The 16199-nt window shown below is 40.3% G+C and overlaps 1 protein-coding gene across 11 annotated transcripts in view; it reads right to left on the minus strand.

Moving 5' to 3' along the window:
- The window catches only part of ppip5k1a (diphosphoinositol pentakisphosphate kinase 1a), a 125251-nt gene that overhangs the window by 84602 nt on the left and 24450 nt on the right, over positions 1 to 16199 (minus strand). For all 11 annotated transcript variants that reach the window (XM_052042404.1, XM_052042401.1, XM_052042398.1 and 8 more), the window contains exons 3-6: positions 9588 to 9783; positions 8896 to 8986; positions 4931 to 5016; positions 2618 to 2772 (exon numbers count right to left, since the gene is read on the minus strand). In XM_052042404.1, the coding sequence (XP_051898364.1) occupies positions 2618 to 2772; positions 4931 to 5016; positions 8896 to 8986; positions 9588 to 9783 (528 nt within the window). The remainder of the gene's footprint in view (positions 1 to 2617; positions 2773 to 4930; positions 5017 to 8895; positions 8987 to 9587; positions 9784 to 16199) is intronic.

Genomic DNA, 16199 nt, shown 5'->3' on the forward strand with positions numbered 1-16199 from the left:
GATGGTGCAGAAAGTTTGAGTTTGTTATGGCAAATACTCTCCACTTCTCAGGCTGAGTAGGATGAGAGGATCTGTCCTATCAAGAAATGATTAAAACAGGTTGGGCTATACTAGAGGAGATATCACTGAAGCACTGAACGTTGAGGGGACTTGACAGGGTTAATGTATGGATGACACTTCTTCTGGCTGGGGTGTCTAAAACCAAAAGTTAATTGCAAATTAAGGGATTAACCATTGAGGACTCAGCATGAAGGAGAAATTTCCATCCAGCTATTAGTGAATCTTTGAAATTCCGTATTCTAGACCTGTGGAGGATCAGTTGCTGAGTATGTTCAAAATACAGTCTGATAAACTTTTAGGTTAAGAGAATTAAAGGATTATAGAATTAGTACAGGACAGGGGTGGAGCGATAAAAGATCAGCCATTATCAGTCTCATCTTTCCTAAATGCCTATTGGGAAATTCTTCCTTTAGTGTGCTATTTATCAGTCCAAACTGGATCTAAATTTAATGTCTCATCCAAGAACAACATACAATACTCCAGTGTAATAATTGAAGCTGATTCTCTCAGTTATGTTTTGATAGTCAGTGTTCCAGAAAGGAAACAGGCCATTCGGCCCAAGTCATCCACACTACCATCATCAGAGTAGTGCAGGATGGGAACCAGCCTTTCGGCCCAATTCGTCCATACTGACCAAGATACCCATTGAAGCTAGTCCCATTTGCCCACATTTGGCCCATCTCTAAACCTTTCCTATCCATGTACTTAGCCAAATGTCTTAATTGTTGTTACTGCACCCACCTCAAACACGTTCATGTACTTTGTAGTATTTTTGCAGATATGGGCATTGCTGGATAGGCCAGCATTTATTGTCCATCTCTAAAAGATCCTCGAGATGAAGTTATTTGAGTAGGGAGTACTCAAGATTTAGACCAGCAATAAGGAACAAAACCTTAAGACATACGAGCAGAATTAGGCCATTCGGCCCATCGAGTCTGCTCTGCTATTCGATCATGGCTGATTTATTTTTTCGCCTCTCACCCCATTCTCCCCATATCCTTTGACATCCTTACTAATCAAGAACCTATCAACCTCCACTTTAAATATACCCAATGACTTGGCCTCCTCAGCCACCTGTGGCAATGAATACCACAGATTCACCACCCTCTGGCTGAAGGAATTCCTCCTTATCTGTTCTAAAGGGACAACCAGAGGCTGTGCCCTCTGGTCCTAGACTCTCCCACTACTGGAAACATTCTCTTCACGCCCACTCAATATTCGGTAGGTTTCAATGAGAATGGCAATAAACTGCCAAGCCAGGATGGCATGCACTTGGAGGGAAATTTGCAAATGATGCTCCCATGCACATGCTGCCCTCGTCTTTCTTAGCGATAGAGTTCACGGGTTTAGAAGATAGAGTCGGAGAATCTAGGCAAGTAACTACAACACATTTGGTAGATGGCCACATTGAGGGTATTGTCCGCCCACGGCATGAGTGAATGGTTAGGGTGATGGATGGGGTGTCAATCAAGTGGGCTGCTGGATGACGGTGATGTTCTTATATGTATAATCATCCAACAACTCTCAATTAATACCTTAAAAACAGCAGAAAGGTCCAGGAGTCTGATTATTCTCTGCAGAAAACCCAGCCTCTGAATTGTTCTTGAATTTATGAAGTATGTTTAAGAGGAAAATGTGCATTGACTGAACCAGACTGGCACATGCAGAAAAGAAAATGATGCAATGACCCATTTTCAAAGAAAGAATGCTGGAAGAATTTAAAATTTTTAGTTTCTTAAAAGAAAACTGTAAATCAGATGTACTGTCTGAAAATACGATGGAGGCAGATTCAAAAGTAACTTTCAAAAAGGCAGCAACACACACAAAATATTAGAGGTTACCAGAAGTTAGAGGAATCAACATTGATGCCAAGTTGACTAACTTGTTGTCCATTTCTAACTTCTGGTAACCTCTCCCATCTTCCCTCCCCCCCCCCAAACCCCAACCCCCCTTTTTATTTTCTCCTCATTCCTATGGCCCCCTCACCCCTTCTCTTTCCCTTCCCTCACCCTCATGACCTGCCCATCACCTTCCTCTCATTCCCCACCCCCTTCCCTTTATTCCATGATCTACTGTCCTCTCCTACCAGATTCGTTCTCCTTCAGTCCTTTGCCTCTTCCACCTATCACCTCTCAGCTTCTCACATCATTCCCTTTCATCCTGCCTCCCCCACCTTCCCCCTCTCATCTGCCAGCTTGTGCTCCTCCCCTTCCCCTTTTCATGCTGGCTTCTGCCCCCCTCCTTTCCAGTCCTGATGCAGGGTCTCGACCTGAAACTTCAACTGTTTATTTCCCTCCAAGGATGCTGACTGACCAGCTGAGTTCCTCCAGCATTTTGTGTGTTGCTCCAGATTCCAGCATCTGGAAAATCTCATGTTTCAAAAAGGCAACTAAATAAATACTTGTAAAGAAAATTTCAAGGCCATGAAGAAAAAAAAGCAGGGACATGGGACTAATTGGAGAGCTCTTTCAAAGAGCCAGGATAAACATGATGGGTCAAATGGCCTCCTATACATTTTGACTCTGATTATAAGTAGAAAAGCTGTGTATTGTCATACCTTACGGAAGAGCCTCTGGCTCCCTCCACCTGCCGACACAGGGTAGTAAATGTACACATTATGGTCTTCTGCACTCACAGGTTTCTCAACAAAGGGCTTCTGGAAGATTTCTCCATTCACTTCTACATGATCGTCACCTTCCACCAGACTACACTCTGTGTAGGTAAAGAAAACACAGGGTCACACAATTTATGTCTCTCTGGGTTTTGTGACCTTTAATCAATCTATAATTTACAGAACTGACAGGCAGAGGAAGCTCATCTATCCATCAAACATGCCCCATTTTGTGATAGTAAGATTACCGTGACTAGACCCCTCTCCACCCATGGCCATTGCCTCATACAGAAGATTAAATAGCAAAGAGGGTTAGAGCCAAATACAGTTTTGGATTTCCAAACAAATAGGAAAAGGTTATTCTATCATTTTCTACTTTAGTATACAAAGAAATGTTTTAAAAGTAACTCTGCCAGTGGTTAGAGTCTTTGGGTTAAAACTAGTCCAAAGGCAGACTTTCAGAATACCTCTTCCCACCATATTAGGCGTTGGAAAGTCTATGAATTAAAGCCGCATCTTCCTCATCTCGCAAGTATATTGCATTGGCTGGAGTTCAGCTCCATTGAGCGTCAAGAAGCTCAACTACATTCCCAGTTTGTGACTACAGTCTCATCAAGCCATAGAAAGGTCAGATAAAATCAAGGCAAATCCTGATCCTGTTTCATCCATACACCAGGACTTTCCTAGCGGCAAAGGCAATCCACCTCCTTTCCAGTCCACTAAGAAGCTACATTCTAATTTTGGTACCGTTTATTATCAGATTAGACGAAATACATGAACAAGAATACTCAAGAGATCCGGTAAAGGATACAAGTCATGACTGCCTTCAACATCATACTGCCTAGATATGAAACAGGCAGAAAATTGCACAGAACCTCTAGAAATGAGTCAGGTGGCCTAACGCTCCCTCCCAGTCCCTATACGTCACACAAACCTCCTCTAACTCAGTTTCATCCATCCCAATCAATAGATCCTTCTTTTCCTTTCTCTTTCAAGTACATCAAGCTTATCCTAACTATATCCATGCCAAATTGGCTCAACCCACTCCTTATGATATTGAGTACCACTTTCTAATCACCTTCTGGAGAAAGAATCCTCAACTGGATTTATCTTATTATTATAATGACACAAGAGGCAATTCAGCCCATTGGATTCATACTGGCTCTCAGAGAAGCAATCCTATTAGTCCCATTCCCCCAGTTCTTATTTCCCTGTACATGTACAACTTGTTCTCTCTCTCACACATGCCCATCAGCTCCCTTTGATTCTTTTTGCCATTTACCTACAGTAAAGGGTATTTAATTGATATATTTATTAGTCGCATGTACATGGAAACACACAGTGAGATGCGTCTTTTTGTGTTACTGAAAATGTGCTGGGGGGCAGCCCGCCAGTGTCGCCACTCTTCTGGCACCAACTTAGTATGCCCACAGCTCCTAATCTTTCATTCTTATAAACTTTATGAATCTTCGTTTCTATGGCAAGTATATATCAGGTAAGGAAACCAAAACTTTGCATGCACCAGATCCAATCTTACCAAGGCCCTATGTAATTGCATTGTAACATCCTTATTCCTGTACTTGTGATAAAGGCCAACATATGATTTTCCTTCAAGATTACTTGCTGCACCTATAGGTTGACCTTCAATGACGTGTGCACAAGGACGCTTGGGTGCCTTTGAACATCAACATTACTCAATCACTGGTCTCATCCACAAGTAATCTATCAGCACATCTTAGGAATGTGGGAGAAAACCAGAGCACCAAGGGGAAACCCACGCAGTCAAGGAGGAACATGCAAACTCAATACAGACAGCATCCAAGGTCACGATAGACCAATGATACCTGAAGTTGTGAGGCAGCAGATAACACCATGCACCTCATTTGATGGTGGGAAACTTCTTTTAAAACAAAATTTACACTACAGCATGGTAGTAAATCTCAATTTACATAAAAACTAAAGTCTTTTGGATTATGCGACTAGGAAACCCAAGCTATTGGCAACAGTTAGTTAAAACAATGGATGTGGAATTCATTGTTTAAGCAAAATCAACAAACTATTATACCAAAACATTATATCCATCTAGTTTTAAAAAGATATAACATTTCTACTCTCATTAGGTCTGAAAGGAACAATTTATCAAAGAATTCAGTTCCTTTAAACAAAAATAGGAGATTGAACTGCGCAGTGAAAGTCGCAAAATTAACCAGAGAACCACAACAGGCCTTCATTTTGCATAAAACGTGCATAAAACAATACCATCAGGTCGGTCTGGGTCACGATTTAACACTGCGTAACGAGGAAGGTCTATTCCCTCTTCCTGCAAAATTCGATAGACTTCTCTCCTGCAAACACAAAAAGAAACCAGTTTTATTGCTTAAATACAGAAAACAAATGTTGATGCCTTACTATAATCCATCCACTCTACTTTGAACTTAAATGCAAGTATAATAACGGGAATAAAAAAAGTTGGAAAACATTAACCATCAGAACAGTAGCCAAAGAATCACCCACCTTAAGCATCTCAAAAGTTCTAAATCACCTCTCTCACAGCCTCAAGTCATATTAGCACCAAAAAATTAAGTAGCTTCCTTTTGATTTTGCTGACACTACCTCCTACAATTCTGTTAACTTCTGATAAAGTTCTTGCATAGGTAACTGCTTTTCTCCCTCAGATGTAGAGTGAACTGATCTGTATTATCTACAGCATGTTTGCAAGGATGCTTGATGCAGGTTAACAGGTGGTCACTACTACCTAGAACTCTCCGGTTGAGGGATTGGAAATCTGAAGATTAACAACTCAAATCATTATTTGGAATTTTGCAACAAATTCAGCAACATATTTTCTCAAAGATGGTCTTTAGAACAAAAATTAATTTGCTAATGCATCATGAGAATTGCAATCTTTGGCAAGGCTTCTGCAGAACTGTTTGGCAATTCCATTAATATTTAATGAATACTAATCTCATGTGGTACTGCAGAACTGGAATGAAGCAAAGTGCAGCCTTCAGGTGAAGTGCAATGAGACAGCAAAGGTAAATTGAAGCAGGGTGTGTCACATTTACAGACTTTACTGCTGTGAGGGTATAATTATAGTGATCTTTATATGGGCAGGTCCTATTAGAATTGGTGCCAGCCCTGGCTTCATGGGTAGCTTATTTGCCCAGAGGTTAGTGGCTTCAAATCCAGCACAAAGGTCCAGGCTGACATTCCACTGCAGCACTGAAGTGGTGCTGCATACCAGAGGTCATCTTTCAAATAAGATAACTAAAAAGGTCCTGTCAGATTTCTATCAGAACTATTTCAAAGAAGGTCAAGGAGATCATCTCTCCTATCCAATATCTATCACTTTTTGTCATGTTGCTGTTGTCTACATTAAAAAGTGACGATATTTCATAAAGCATTTTACAGCCAATAAAGTACTTTGTGACAAAAAGTTTGTGAAATGCCCTGCGTAAATGCAAATTTTTCTTTCTACAAATATGGACACAGTATTTATAAACTAAAGATCCTTAATATTTTGTCTAGATATCCAGGCATTCACAGGATAGATTAAACTAGTTTTGGACAGCGATTTGTCAGTTTGTTGATGGAACAATGGTTTCGATTCCAAAGAATCCCAACACAAAGAGTCCAATGAAGGACTTGCCCAATTGTCAGCATGAAACTGATGTTCTATAGTCCAAGTAGATTCCAGTCCAACTGTTCATCTTAAAAAGGGAGAACTGGCAAGAAACAATACAAAATTGGCCTCAACACTCAAGGTAAAGAGGGGTGGAATGCCAAGCAGGTTCCTACTTCCAATGGTTCTTTAATAACTTGATGGAAATGTGCACGTGAGTTTCACAGTGAAGGACATGGTTACACTGTATTTCAATACATTGACAGTGGAGGGAACAACTCTTTCACCACTTGGCTTCACACATGCAAATTGGTGAGTCACACAACCTGGCACATCATTACAGGGTGGATTCTGACCTTTAAGATGGATCTTTAACTTTAATCAAAACTGAACAAAATGCACCAATGCAAGTCAAGTGACCAACTCCTCAAACTTTGAGTGCAAAGTGTCACCTACTCTGAAAACAGAAGCAATCCTGTTTTCCATTTGGTCATAACAATCGAATTTTAATGATTTCATATGCCATCTAGATATAGGAGCTCAACTCAACCAAGACCTCTGATGAAATGTGTGTTTTTTTTCTCTTCCTGAAATTTAATTAACTGACAGCTTTCTGCTTACAATAACACTTCAAACACATTGGTAATAAATGCAAAAGATGCACTGTAATTCAATCCACAAAGCAGAATGTAGTTTGAAGCACAAATCCATTTATTCATATTCCATTGTGACCTCCAAACCATTCGTTATCAATAAAATTTATATCAGGCTAGCCTTGGGAAAACAAAATTAAATTAGTGTGGTTCTTCAAGCCATTTTTTGACTCACTGTAATTGAAGTGTGCTGTCTGTTCAAGGAGGGAGAAAGGAACAGGTCAGTTGGTACCTCAGGGCTGAGCTTGGGAGAAGCAGACTACAATCAAAGATTTCTCATGGATTTTTCTTCTTAAAAGAGATCAATTTTCTTCAATACTTTTCACAACTTTGCTAACAAGGGTTTGGTTCACAGTCAATGTCAAGTTTGCAGAACCTCAATAGCTGCCCATTCTTCCTGGATATGCTAACTGCATCAGAAAATCAGGCTAACAGTCAATCCTTTGTCCAAATGGACCAAGCACATAGCCTCAGGTGGAATCAATAGTGGTGGTCAAGATTAGGGATGCCAGTGGTACTCACCTCTTCCGTTTAGCAACTGCACATTCTGACTATTTAGTAAAGATCAAAAACCTATTAAAAGGGCAGGCACAGTAGTGTAGTGATTAGCATGATGCTATTACAGCACCAGCGACCTAGGTCCAATTCCGGCCACTGCCTGTAATGAGTTTGTATATTCTCCCCGTCACTGTGGGTTTTCTCTGGGTGCTCTGGTTTCCTCCCACATTCCAAAGACGTACGGGTTAGGAAGTTGTGGGCATGCTATGTTGGCGATGGAAGCACAGAGACACTTGCGGGCTGCCCCCAGCACACTCTATGCAAAAAGATGCACATCACTGTGTTTTGATGTACATGTGACTAATAAGATATTTATCTTATCAAGTCTGGCTTTAGGCCTTTCTGACATGGATGGTTCTGGTGGTCAGAGTACAGGAAAGAGATAGAGAGCCTAGTGGCATGGTGTCATAACAACAACAACCATTCCCTCAATGTCAGTGAAACAAAAGAGATGGTCACCGACTACAGGAAAGGGGGGGGGAGGCACGGTGCACACACTCCTGTTTACATCAACAGCACCAAAGGTAGAGCGGGTTGAGAACTTCAAGCTCCTAGAAGTGAACATTACCAATAGCCTGTCCTGGCCCAACCATGTAGGCGCTATGGCCAAGAAAGTGCACCAGTACCTCTACTTCCTCAGGAAGTTAAAGAAATTTGGCATGCCCCTTTAACGCTCACCAAATTTTATAGATGCACCATAAAAAGCATCCTATCTGGATGCATCACAGCTTGGTAATGGCAACTGCTCTGCTCAAGACCACAAGAAACTGCAGGGAGTCAGGGAGTCATGGACTCAGCTCAGCACATCACGGAAACCAGCTTCCCCTCCATGGACTCTGTCTACAATTCTTGCTGCCTCAGTAAAGCAGCCAACATAAAAAAAAGACCCCACCCACCCCAGATATTCTCTCTTCTCCCCACTCCCATTGGGCAGAAGATACAAAAGCCTGAAAGCACATACCAACAGGCAAGGACAGCTTCTATCCTGCTGTTTTAACACTGTTGAACAGTCCCCTAATATGATAAGATGGGCTCTTGACCTCACAATCTACATGTTTATGGCCTCATTGTCTATCTACACTTTCTCTGTAACTGCAACACTTGTTCTGCATTCTGTTAGTATTTTCTCTTGTACTACCTCAATGTACTGATGGATGTAATGAAATGATCTGTATGGGTGGCATGCAGAACAAGTTTTTCCACTGTACCTCGGTACATGTGACAATAATAAACCAATTTATCATCCAAAGAATGAACCAAGAAAGCTGTAATTCCAAGGACTAAACTATTGTAACAGCATAAATTAGCTGCAGTTATTTTGGATCAGAACAGATCCTCACAGATGGGAACATGTGTGACAAAAGTGAAAAAAATTAACATATGGCACATACCTGTCTTGTATATAATACTGCATATTCAAGTCATTAATGAGAACTGGATTCCTGAGTTTTGCGTAAGCCACTGCCTTATCCAGTGGAAAACCTGGGAAGCACAAGAACAAATTATTACCACCTTAAAATCCTTTTGCACACAAGTGCTATGTACTGATTGCACCAAAGGAAATAGAATCCCAAAATACTCTGCAGCCTAAACCAAAGCTGCATTATACTAACAATTTAGGTCTTGAATATCTAACTCAGCTCCTACAGTTATTCATTACCATAACTTCTATTTGAATGGAGATACAATCTACCCTTCAACCAAAAGACTCAATTTCACATAGACTCAAGAAGAAAACCAAGGTAATTTCTATTCTGCATTTCAGCTCAGTTTGTAGGATTGTGATCTGTGAATCACTAACAAAGGGTTTAAGCTTCAAATACTCAAGGACGTAAATTTAAGGCTGTCAGTGATTGAGGGACTGCAGCATGCCATCTCTTAAAATAAAAAACCTAGTTTGCTGTTCAAATGAATGTCAAAAGATCCCACAGTATTTCCTGAAGAACAGGTAATTCCTCTAGTGTTGGGGCCAACATTCCTTCTTTAGCCAATTTTATTGCAATTGTGTGTCTTAGAATCTTCAAATATTTAAATCATTCCTCGTGTACAGACAACTCCAGCTCCCATCCTTCTTAATGCTCACCTTTGGAATGGAAAGAGATCAAACAGTCACACACTGGCCAGTTCTCCACTGCTTCATTCAGAATGACGTCCTCATTAAATATCACTACACTGATGTACTCAAATTTACACAGACGTTCTAGGATCTGCGTCATTGGTTTTGATTTTGATTTCTTCGCCATTGCACAAATCCCCACCAGGATTTGTCGCTCAGGAGGCTAGACATGAGGGGAAGACAGAGAGAGAGAGAGAGAGAGGAAAAAAAACTAGGTTAAAAGTTTTAAACAAATTGGTTTTCTTTTAAATCTGATGCACACAGTGGTCTGACCAGATTATCCGTTTGCAGTAGCATGCTGAAACCAAAATTAGCTGCTACGTTTTCTCCATCACTAAACTCCAAAAGTACTTAAATGGCTGTGATGCACTTTGGGAGATCCTTGGGTTGCAGAGGGTGCTGTAGAAATGTTTCTCTTCCACATAATCCATCAGTTTCAAGTGTTAAATCTCAGCACACTGAAATGCTCCATGGACTTTCAGAATTACATCTACCTACACTGTACTTTATTTTGGCCTATCCAATGCAACATGCTGTAAGAGCAAATGTAGACCTACCCAAAGAACTGTAGCTACAGTTTGCTTTCATTTTATGCACACCATAGAATTTGATGATTTCTAGGTTCCAGATACAAGCATTACTGGACAAGTAGTCCAGAGGCTTGTGCTGGTGATCTGGAGATGCAAGTTCAACTCCCATCATGGATGCTAGTGAGCTTAAGTTCAGTTAGTTAAATACCAAATATAAAATTGGTAATAGTAACGATGAAACTACTGGATGGTTGTACAAACCCACTGTTACGGACTAATCCGTAATTTGGAATAATCCAGTGGAGTCCACTTTGTCATTAACCTGTAGTGGGAAACAGGTATTTGTGTGGACGGCCACGATTCAAGTGCCTTTCGGGGTGGCAGATGCTTCAGAACAAAGCGGTGGAGTAGTCACTGCTGAGTAGACACTGAGGTGTCATATGGGTTCCATCGTGGAACATTTGGATTTCGTAATGTCTCTATTTTCTCTCTACATCTTGTCTTCAGTCAAGAGTGGTTGTTGAAGAAGCCTTTGCTCATGTTTCACCTTACGGCTTGCAGAACTGAACTTTGAGAACTATTCCTGGACTTGGAGTTTGGGAATTTGCCACACACACACACACTTAGAGTTTAGTTTTTGGGGTTTAATATTTAAGATCTAACATTTTTACTTATAACATTCTAACATTTTTACTTTTATTTTTCTTATCATAAGTAGTTATTAATAAAATAGTTTTTAAACACTTACGACTTGTGTGTTTCTTTTGTTGCTGGTTCGTAACACCACCCAAAATGGTCCATGCACAATTCCAGACCAAATGTCATAGACTCTAACTAGATGTACAGAGGGATCTTGGGGTCCAAGTCCATAGCTCCCCAAAGGTGGCTGCACAGGTTGATGAGGTAGTAAAGGCGGCATATGGCATGCTTGCCTTTATTAATTGAGGCATTGAGTTCAGAAAGTTATGTTGCAGCTTTATAAAACTCTGGTTATGCCACATCTGGAGTACTGCATTCAATTTCAGTTGCCCCATTATAGGAAGGATGTGGAGGCTTTGGAGAGGGTGCTGAAGAGGTTTATCAGGATGCTGCTTGGATTAGAGGGCATGTGCTATAAGGAGAGGTTGGACAATCTGGGGTTATTTTCTCTGGAGCAGCAGAGACTTGAGGGGAGACCTGATAGAAGTTTATAAGACTATGAGAGGTATAGAAAGAGTAGACAGCTTGTATCTTTATCCCCCAGGGTTGAAATGCATAATACTAGAGGATATGCATTTAAAAAGGTGAGAGGGGGGAAAAAGTTCAAAGGAGATGTGGAGGGAAAGTTATTAAAAAAAGTGGTGGGTACCTGGAATGTACCACCAGGGGTGGTGGTGGACACAGATACAATAGAAGTGTTTAAGAGGCTCTTAGAAAGTAACATGAATATGCAGAAAGAGGATTTGGACCACGTGAAGGCAGAAGGGATTAGTGTAATTAGGCATCATGAGAATTAGTTTGGTACAACATTGTGGGCAGAAGGGCCTGTTCCTGTGCTGTACTGTTCCATGTTCCTCCTCAACTTGGAAACAATTAGAGATATCAATTAATATTTAGTCTCACCAGCAATGCCACATCCCAGGAATAAGTCAGTTTTTAAAATGTACAAAGTTGATAATACTCTTCTGTCTAATCAGCAGGTTGAGGGTTCAAGCCCCATTCCAGGACGTGTGACACTTGCACAGAGGTGGACACTCAGACAAGATACAAAAATCAGGACAATTTTCTATTCGGCTGAACAGAAAAATCTCATTACACACTATTCCACTGTACAAAGTTCTCTTAAGTCCTAACCAACACCACTGCTTGGTCTCGCACTCATTCACCGTTTAATCCAGACAAAAAGGTGATAAGACAACACAAATCTACTGGTTCAAAAGCACTGCATGTCCTGAACAGTCTTGAGAAGCTCTACAAATAATACATTTGGAATTGAAAGTCAAAACAATGGCATCATATTGGCTGGCTTCATAATGTATTAAAAAAATGCAAACTTACAACTATAGCAAACTTCTTAACTTTGTTGCTCACAATTTGAATTTCAACATAATGAAGTCCATAGAGAAGGTGCAGTATTGAATGGACTCATTAATTTGAGAAACACAGCTGGAATTTTAAATACTGCATCACCACTTAACATCAAGAGCAAGAACCAGAAATGGAGACGAAAATATCTGCAGATGCTACAAATGGAGTTGGGTGAGCGAATTGTCATCTTAAGCCTCAATATACAAGGAGAATGGAACAGGGGCTTTCATCCTCATTTAGACTGCAGCTCTGCCTGATGATTTCATATATCATTAGCCACCTGCCCACAGTTTAAAATACTTGATTCCTCGACTAATGATAATTTAAAGATCAAAAGGCACCCTGTGAGTATTACATTTAGAAAGTTAAGATAAATTCTTACACAAAATACTCAAGTTGCCATTGCTTCAAATGCCATACCAATAATAACTTCTCCCCCCCCCCCAAAGCTAGCACAACTACATGGATAAATGCAAACCCCACTGTGTCTATGTGAGTCAAAGTTTCAGTAACAGTGAGCTGCCTCTTGAACCATTTAATAAAGCTGTGTAACATTCACAATAAGCAGTATTACATAATGTGCAATAATAAATAGCCACAAATGAGAAGCACCCTAGCTGGACAACCACTTTGATTGGATTGAGGGAGTAGTATGGATGGGTACTTGATGGTCAACATGGACAGGGTGGGCCAACAGATGCACTTCTGGTAACCCATACGGACTACAATAAACTCAATTGCACTTTCTAAAGGCTATCTGAAAAGATTGCTAATGGTGATCAAAGTGGGGATTCAGGGAAGAGAGTTCAATACTGAACTTACTGAGGGGAACAGGATAGTGGGACAATAACAAATACTTTAAGTCAGTCATTTTCTATGGGAAGCTGACTCATATTACATTACATAAACAATGGCACTAAAACAAGGAGATGTGGCTTAAGTTGGGGGACATTTGGATTGCTATCAGTCAACATGGTGGAGATGTGATACAGAGATAAGCTAACCAGAGCATAGTTGTTTTTGTGAAGTGACCATCTGCTGGCTGAGCTAGAAAAGATATTTAGCCCTCGTGCAATAATTCTTGACAGGCAATTGGGAAAAGGCAATATCATGGGAGTCACGCAGAAAAGTGTTCTCTGCAAGTGTAAAAATGCTGAACTAAAATTAATTTGATGCAAATTTAAATCACTTTCAAAATGTCACAGATAATAAATGGCTTGACAACAACACTGGTATTTTCAGTCCTGTAAAAAATATCACTTAATCACCAGAAGGTTGAGAACAGGAGCTGCATTTCCTGAGCAGTGCCCATTTGCTCAGCAAGCCAAAATCTTCTATTTCATTATCTTTCACCTCTTCAGCACTTAAACCTATAATTAGTTGAGCAAAGAACAGCTTTGGCAGTTTTAACCCATTCTCTTCACTGAATTTCTGGTGCATTACGGCCTGTAGACTCCGTTCAATGGATTGTCAGTGCATCTAGGTTGTTCACGGAGACACAAAAGGTATAATTCAGAGATATTTTTGGAGGGAAATTAGGCCACCTGGTGCAATGAGATAATTAACATCTCCCTACAGGAGAACAGCCAAATAGTTATTGAAGTTTTGGGGGCACGGAGGTTTGTTTTAAATGTCTTGATGACAATTATGTAATATGACCAAAAGATTTTTGTTTTAAATGGAATGAAACGAAATTCAACTTTTCTGCAGCTCAGTTCCATGGACTTTACAAAAGGTAAATGAGACAATCTGAGGCCATGGGCTGAACTTTGAGGTATACAAATTTCACTCATCTATTTAAAGCACCTTCCTTGTCATGTGTAGATGTCTCAAGTTGCAACAAAAATCTTGATGTTATGGTTTGAGATCCATCTATCTGGGGGAGAAAGCAGTATTGAAAACAGCCACCTTCCAAGCTCCAAAGTTCAAAACAGACACAAAGGACAGATGTTTGGCTTCTGAAGCTGGATTGTTGAGACTTGGACAACTGCTGGACTGTGGGCAATGGTTTGGAATATTCAAATTTTAGGTTCCTGGATGAAAACAAATTTAATGTTAAATATTAAATTAGTTTGCTGTATTACTACTCATCATTAGTTGAACATTTGGGGTTACAGGTTTACTGCTACCCTTAGAAAACTTTCAAACTATGGCAAACCCATTACTTCACTATCCACACAATGGGTTACACAGTTGAGAGTTGATAGAATATTGCCCAAAACATTTGGGCTCACACCAATACAGATCATGACAAAAATTAAAAGATGCAATGAATACAATGGTCATTTTTGTAAAAAGCAATAAACTCCATTGAAAGTGGCAATTCACCACACTTTTCATATCATGTTAAATCTACCAAGGCTAAATTGATGTAGATGATGATGCACACATTTATCATGTTATTTAACCAAAAACATTCTGTAGGAATACAAATTTAAAATTCAGTAAAGAACACAACAGACCTTGATCATAATAAGAGTCACTTTTTCCAGTGTGCTTCCTAATACCAAACTCTCACACACTACAGGAACAAAATATCCTTCAAAATATAGATTAGTATGCTGTTCACCTTTATGCTGTTTGAATTTAGGAATTTCACAAATGGAGATAATCTATTATGAAAAGCATTTTGTGTGATTGGTTAACTGATGAAACCAAAGTTTATCCTTGAAAGATAGGGAGCAAAGCAAATTGTGAAGACAGAAAAAGGCTACAAAAGAGATATATCCAAGTGGCAAATGGAGCAAAGTGTGGGGAAATGAAGAGTAGAAAATAGCAAGACATTGTACAGCTCAAAGATGCAGAAGGGATCTGGGTGTCCTAGTGCAAGATTCACAAAAGGCTAGTATGCAGGTACAGCAATTAATTAGGAAAAAAGCTAATAGAATGTTACTATTCATTGCAAGGAATGGAGTACAAAAGGGAAGTTTGCCTCACATAATAGGGCATTGGTGAATCGCATCTGTGTACCAGGTACAGTTTCCTTCTATTTAATTGAGGATGTTAATAATGTGGAAGCACTTCAGAGAAGGTTTGCCAGTCTGATACCTAGGGTGGGCAGGTTGCTCCAGAATGACAAAACTGGATAAGCCAAGCACGTACCTGCTGAAGTTTATTAGAAAGTGAGTGTCACAGTTTAAAAATAAGGATTACCCATTCAAGACAGATGAGACTCTCAAAGGTCATGAAGGGCCCTGAAGCAGAGTCTTTGAACCATTTTTTAAGATAGATTGTGACATTCATAATTTGTCTAGAACTAAGTTTGTTCAGAGTTATGCAGAAAACGCAGTGGGTCGAGCAGCATCTTTGTTGGGGGGGGGGGGGGGGGAGGAATTGTCAATATTTTGGGTTAAGAACAGCATCAGGAAGGGAAAATAACCAGAATAAAGAGAAGAGGGCGAGGGTAAGACAGGAGTGAGGGCAAGACAGGGGCTGGTGGGTGATAGGTGAACAAAGGAGGGGTAAAGTTGGGAGAGCAAGAGCACAATAGATGGGAAAAAAAACAGGAAAATAAAAAGGCAGATGGAGCCAAGTGGGGGAGGGGAGGTTGAAGGTGGAGCCAGAGGCAGGAGAGTGACAAGTGAGGACTTCCAATCCTGATGCAGGGTCTTGACCTGAAATGTTGACAATTCCTTACCCCCATAAATGCTGCTCAACCGCCCGAGTTCCTCCAGCAGATCATTTGTTGCTCCAGATTGCAGCATCTGGAGTCTCGTGTCTATCTATGAAAATATCCTTGCAGAACTTGTATTTCAACAAATTCTTTCAATGAAGTTTGCATCTTAAATAAGCCAACAAAATGGTGTAGTTGGGCACAAGTCCTACATACTAACAGCATTGCATCCCTGCACCCAACAACCACAGCTAACTGAAATCTGTGGGATTTTGTGCACAAAATAAGCAGCACGAGAAAAAAAGGATCTCATCTACTAAAAGATGAATCCACACAAACTATCAACATGCCACTTTGCATGCACCAAAT

The sequence above is a fragment of the Pristis pectinata genome, chromosome 32, assembly GCF_009764475.1.
Source record: "Pristis pectinata isolate sPriPec2 chromosome 32, sPriPec2.1.pri, whole genome shotgun sequence".
Classification (NCBI taxonomy): domain Eukaryota; kingdom Metazoa; phylum Chordata; class Chondrichthyes; order Rhinopristiformes; family Pristidae; genus Pristis; species Pristis pectinata.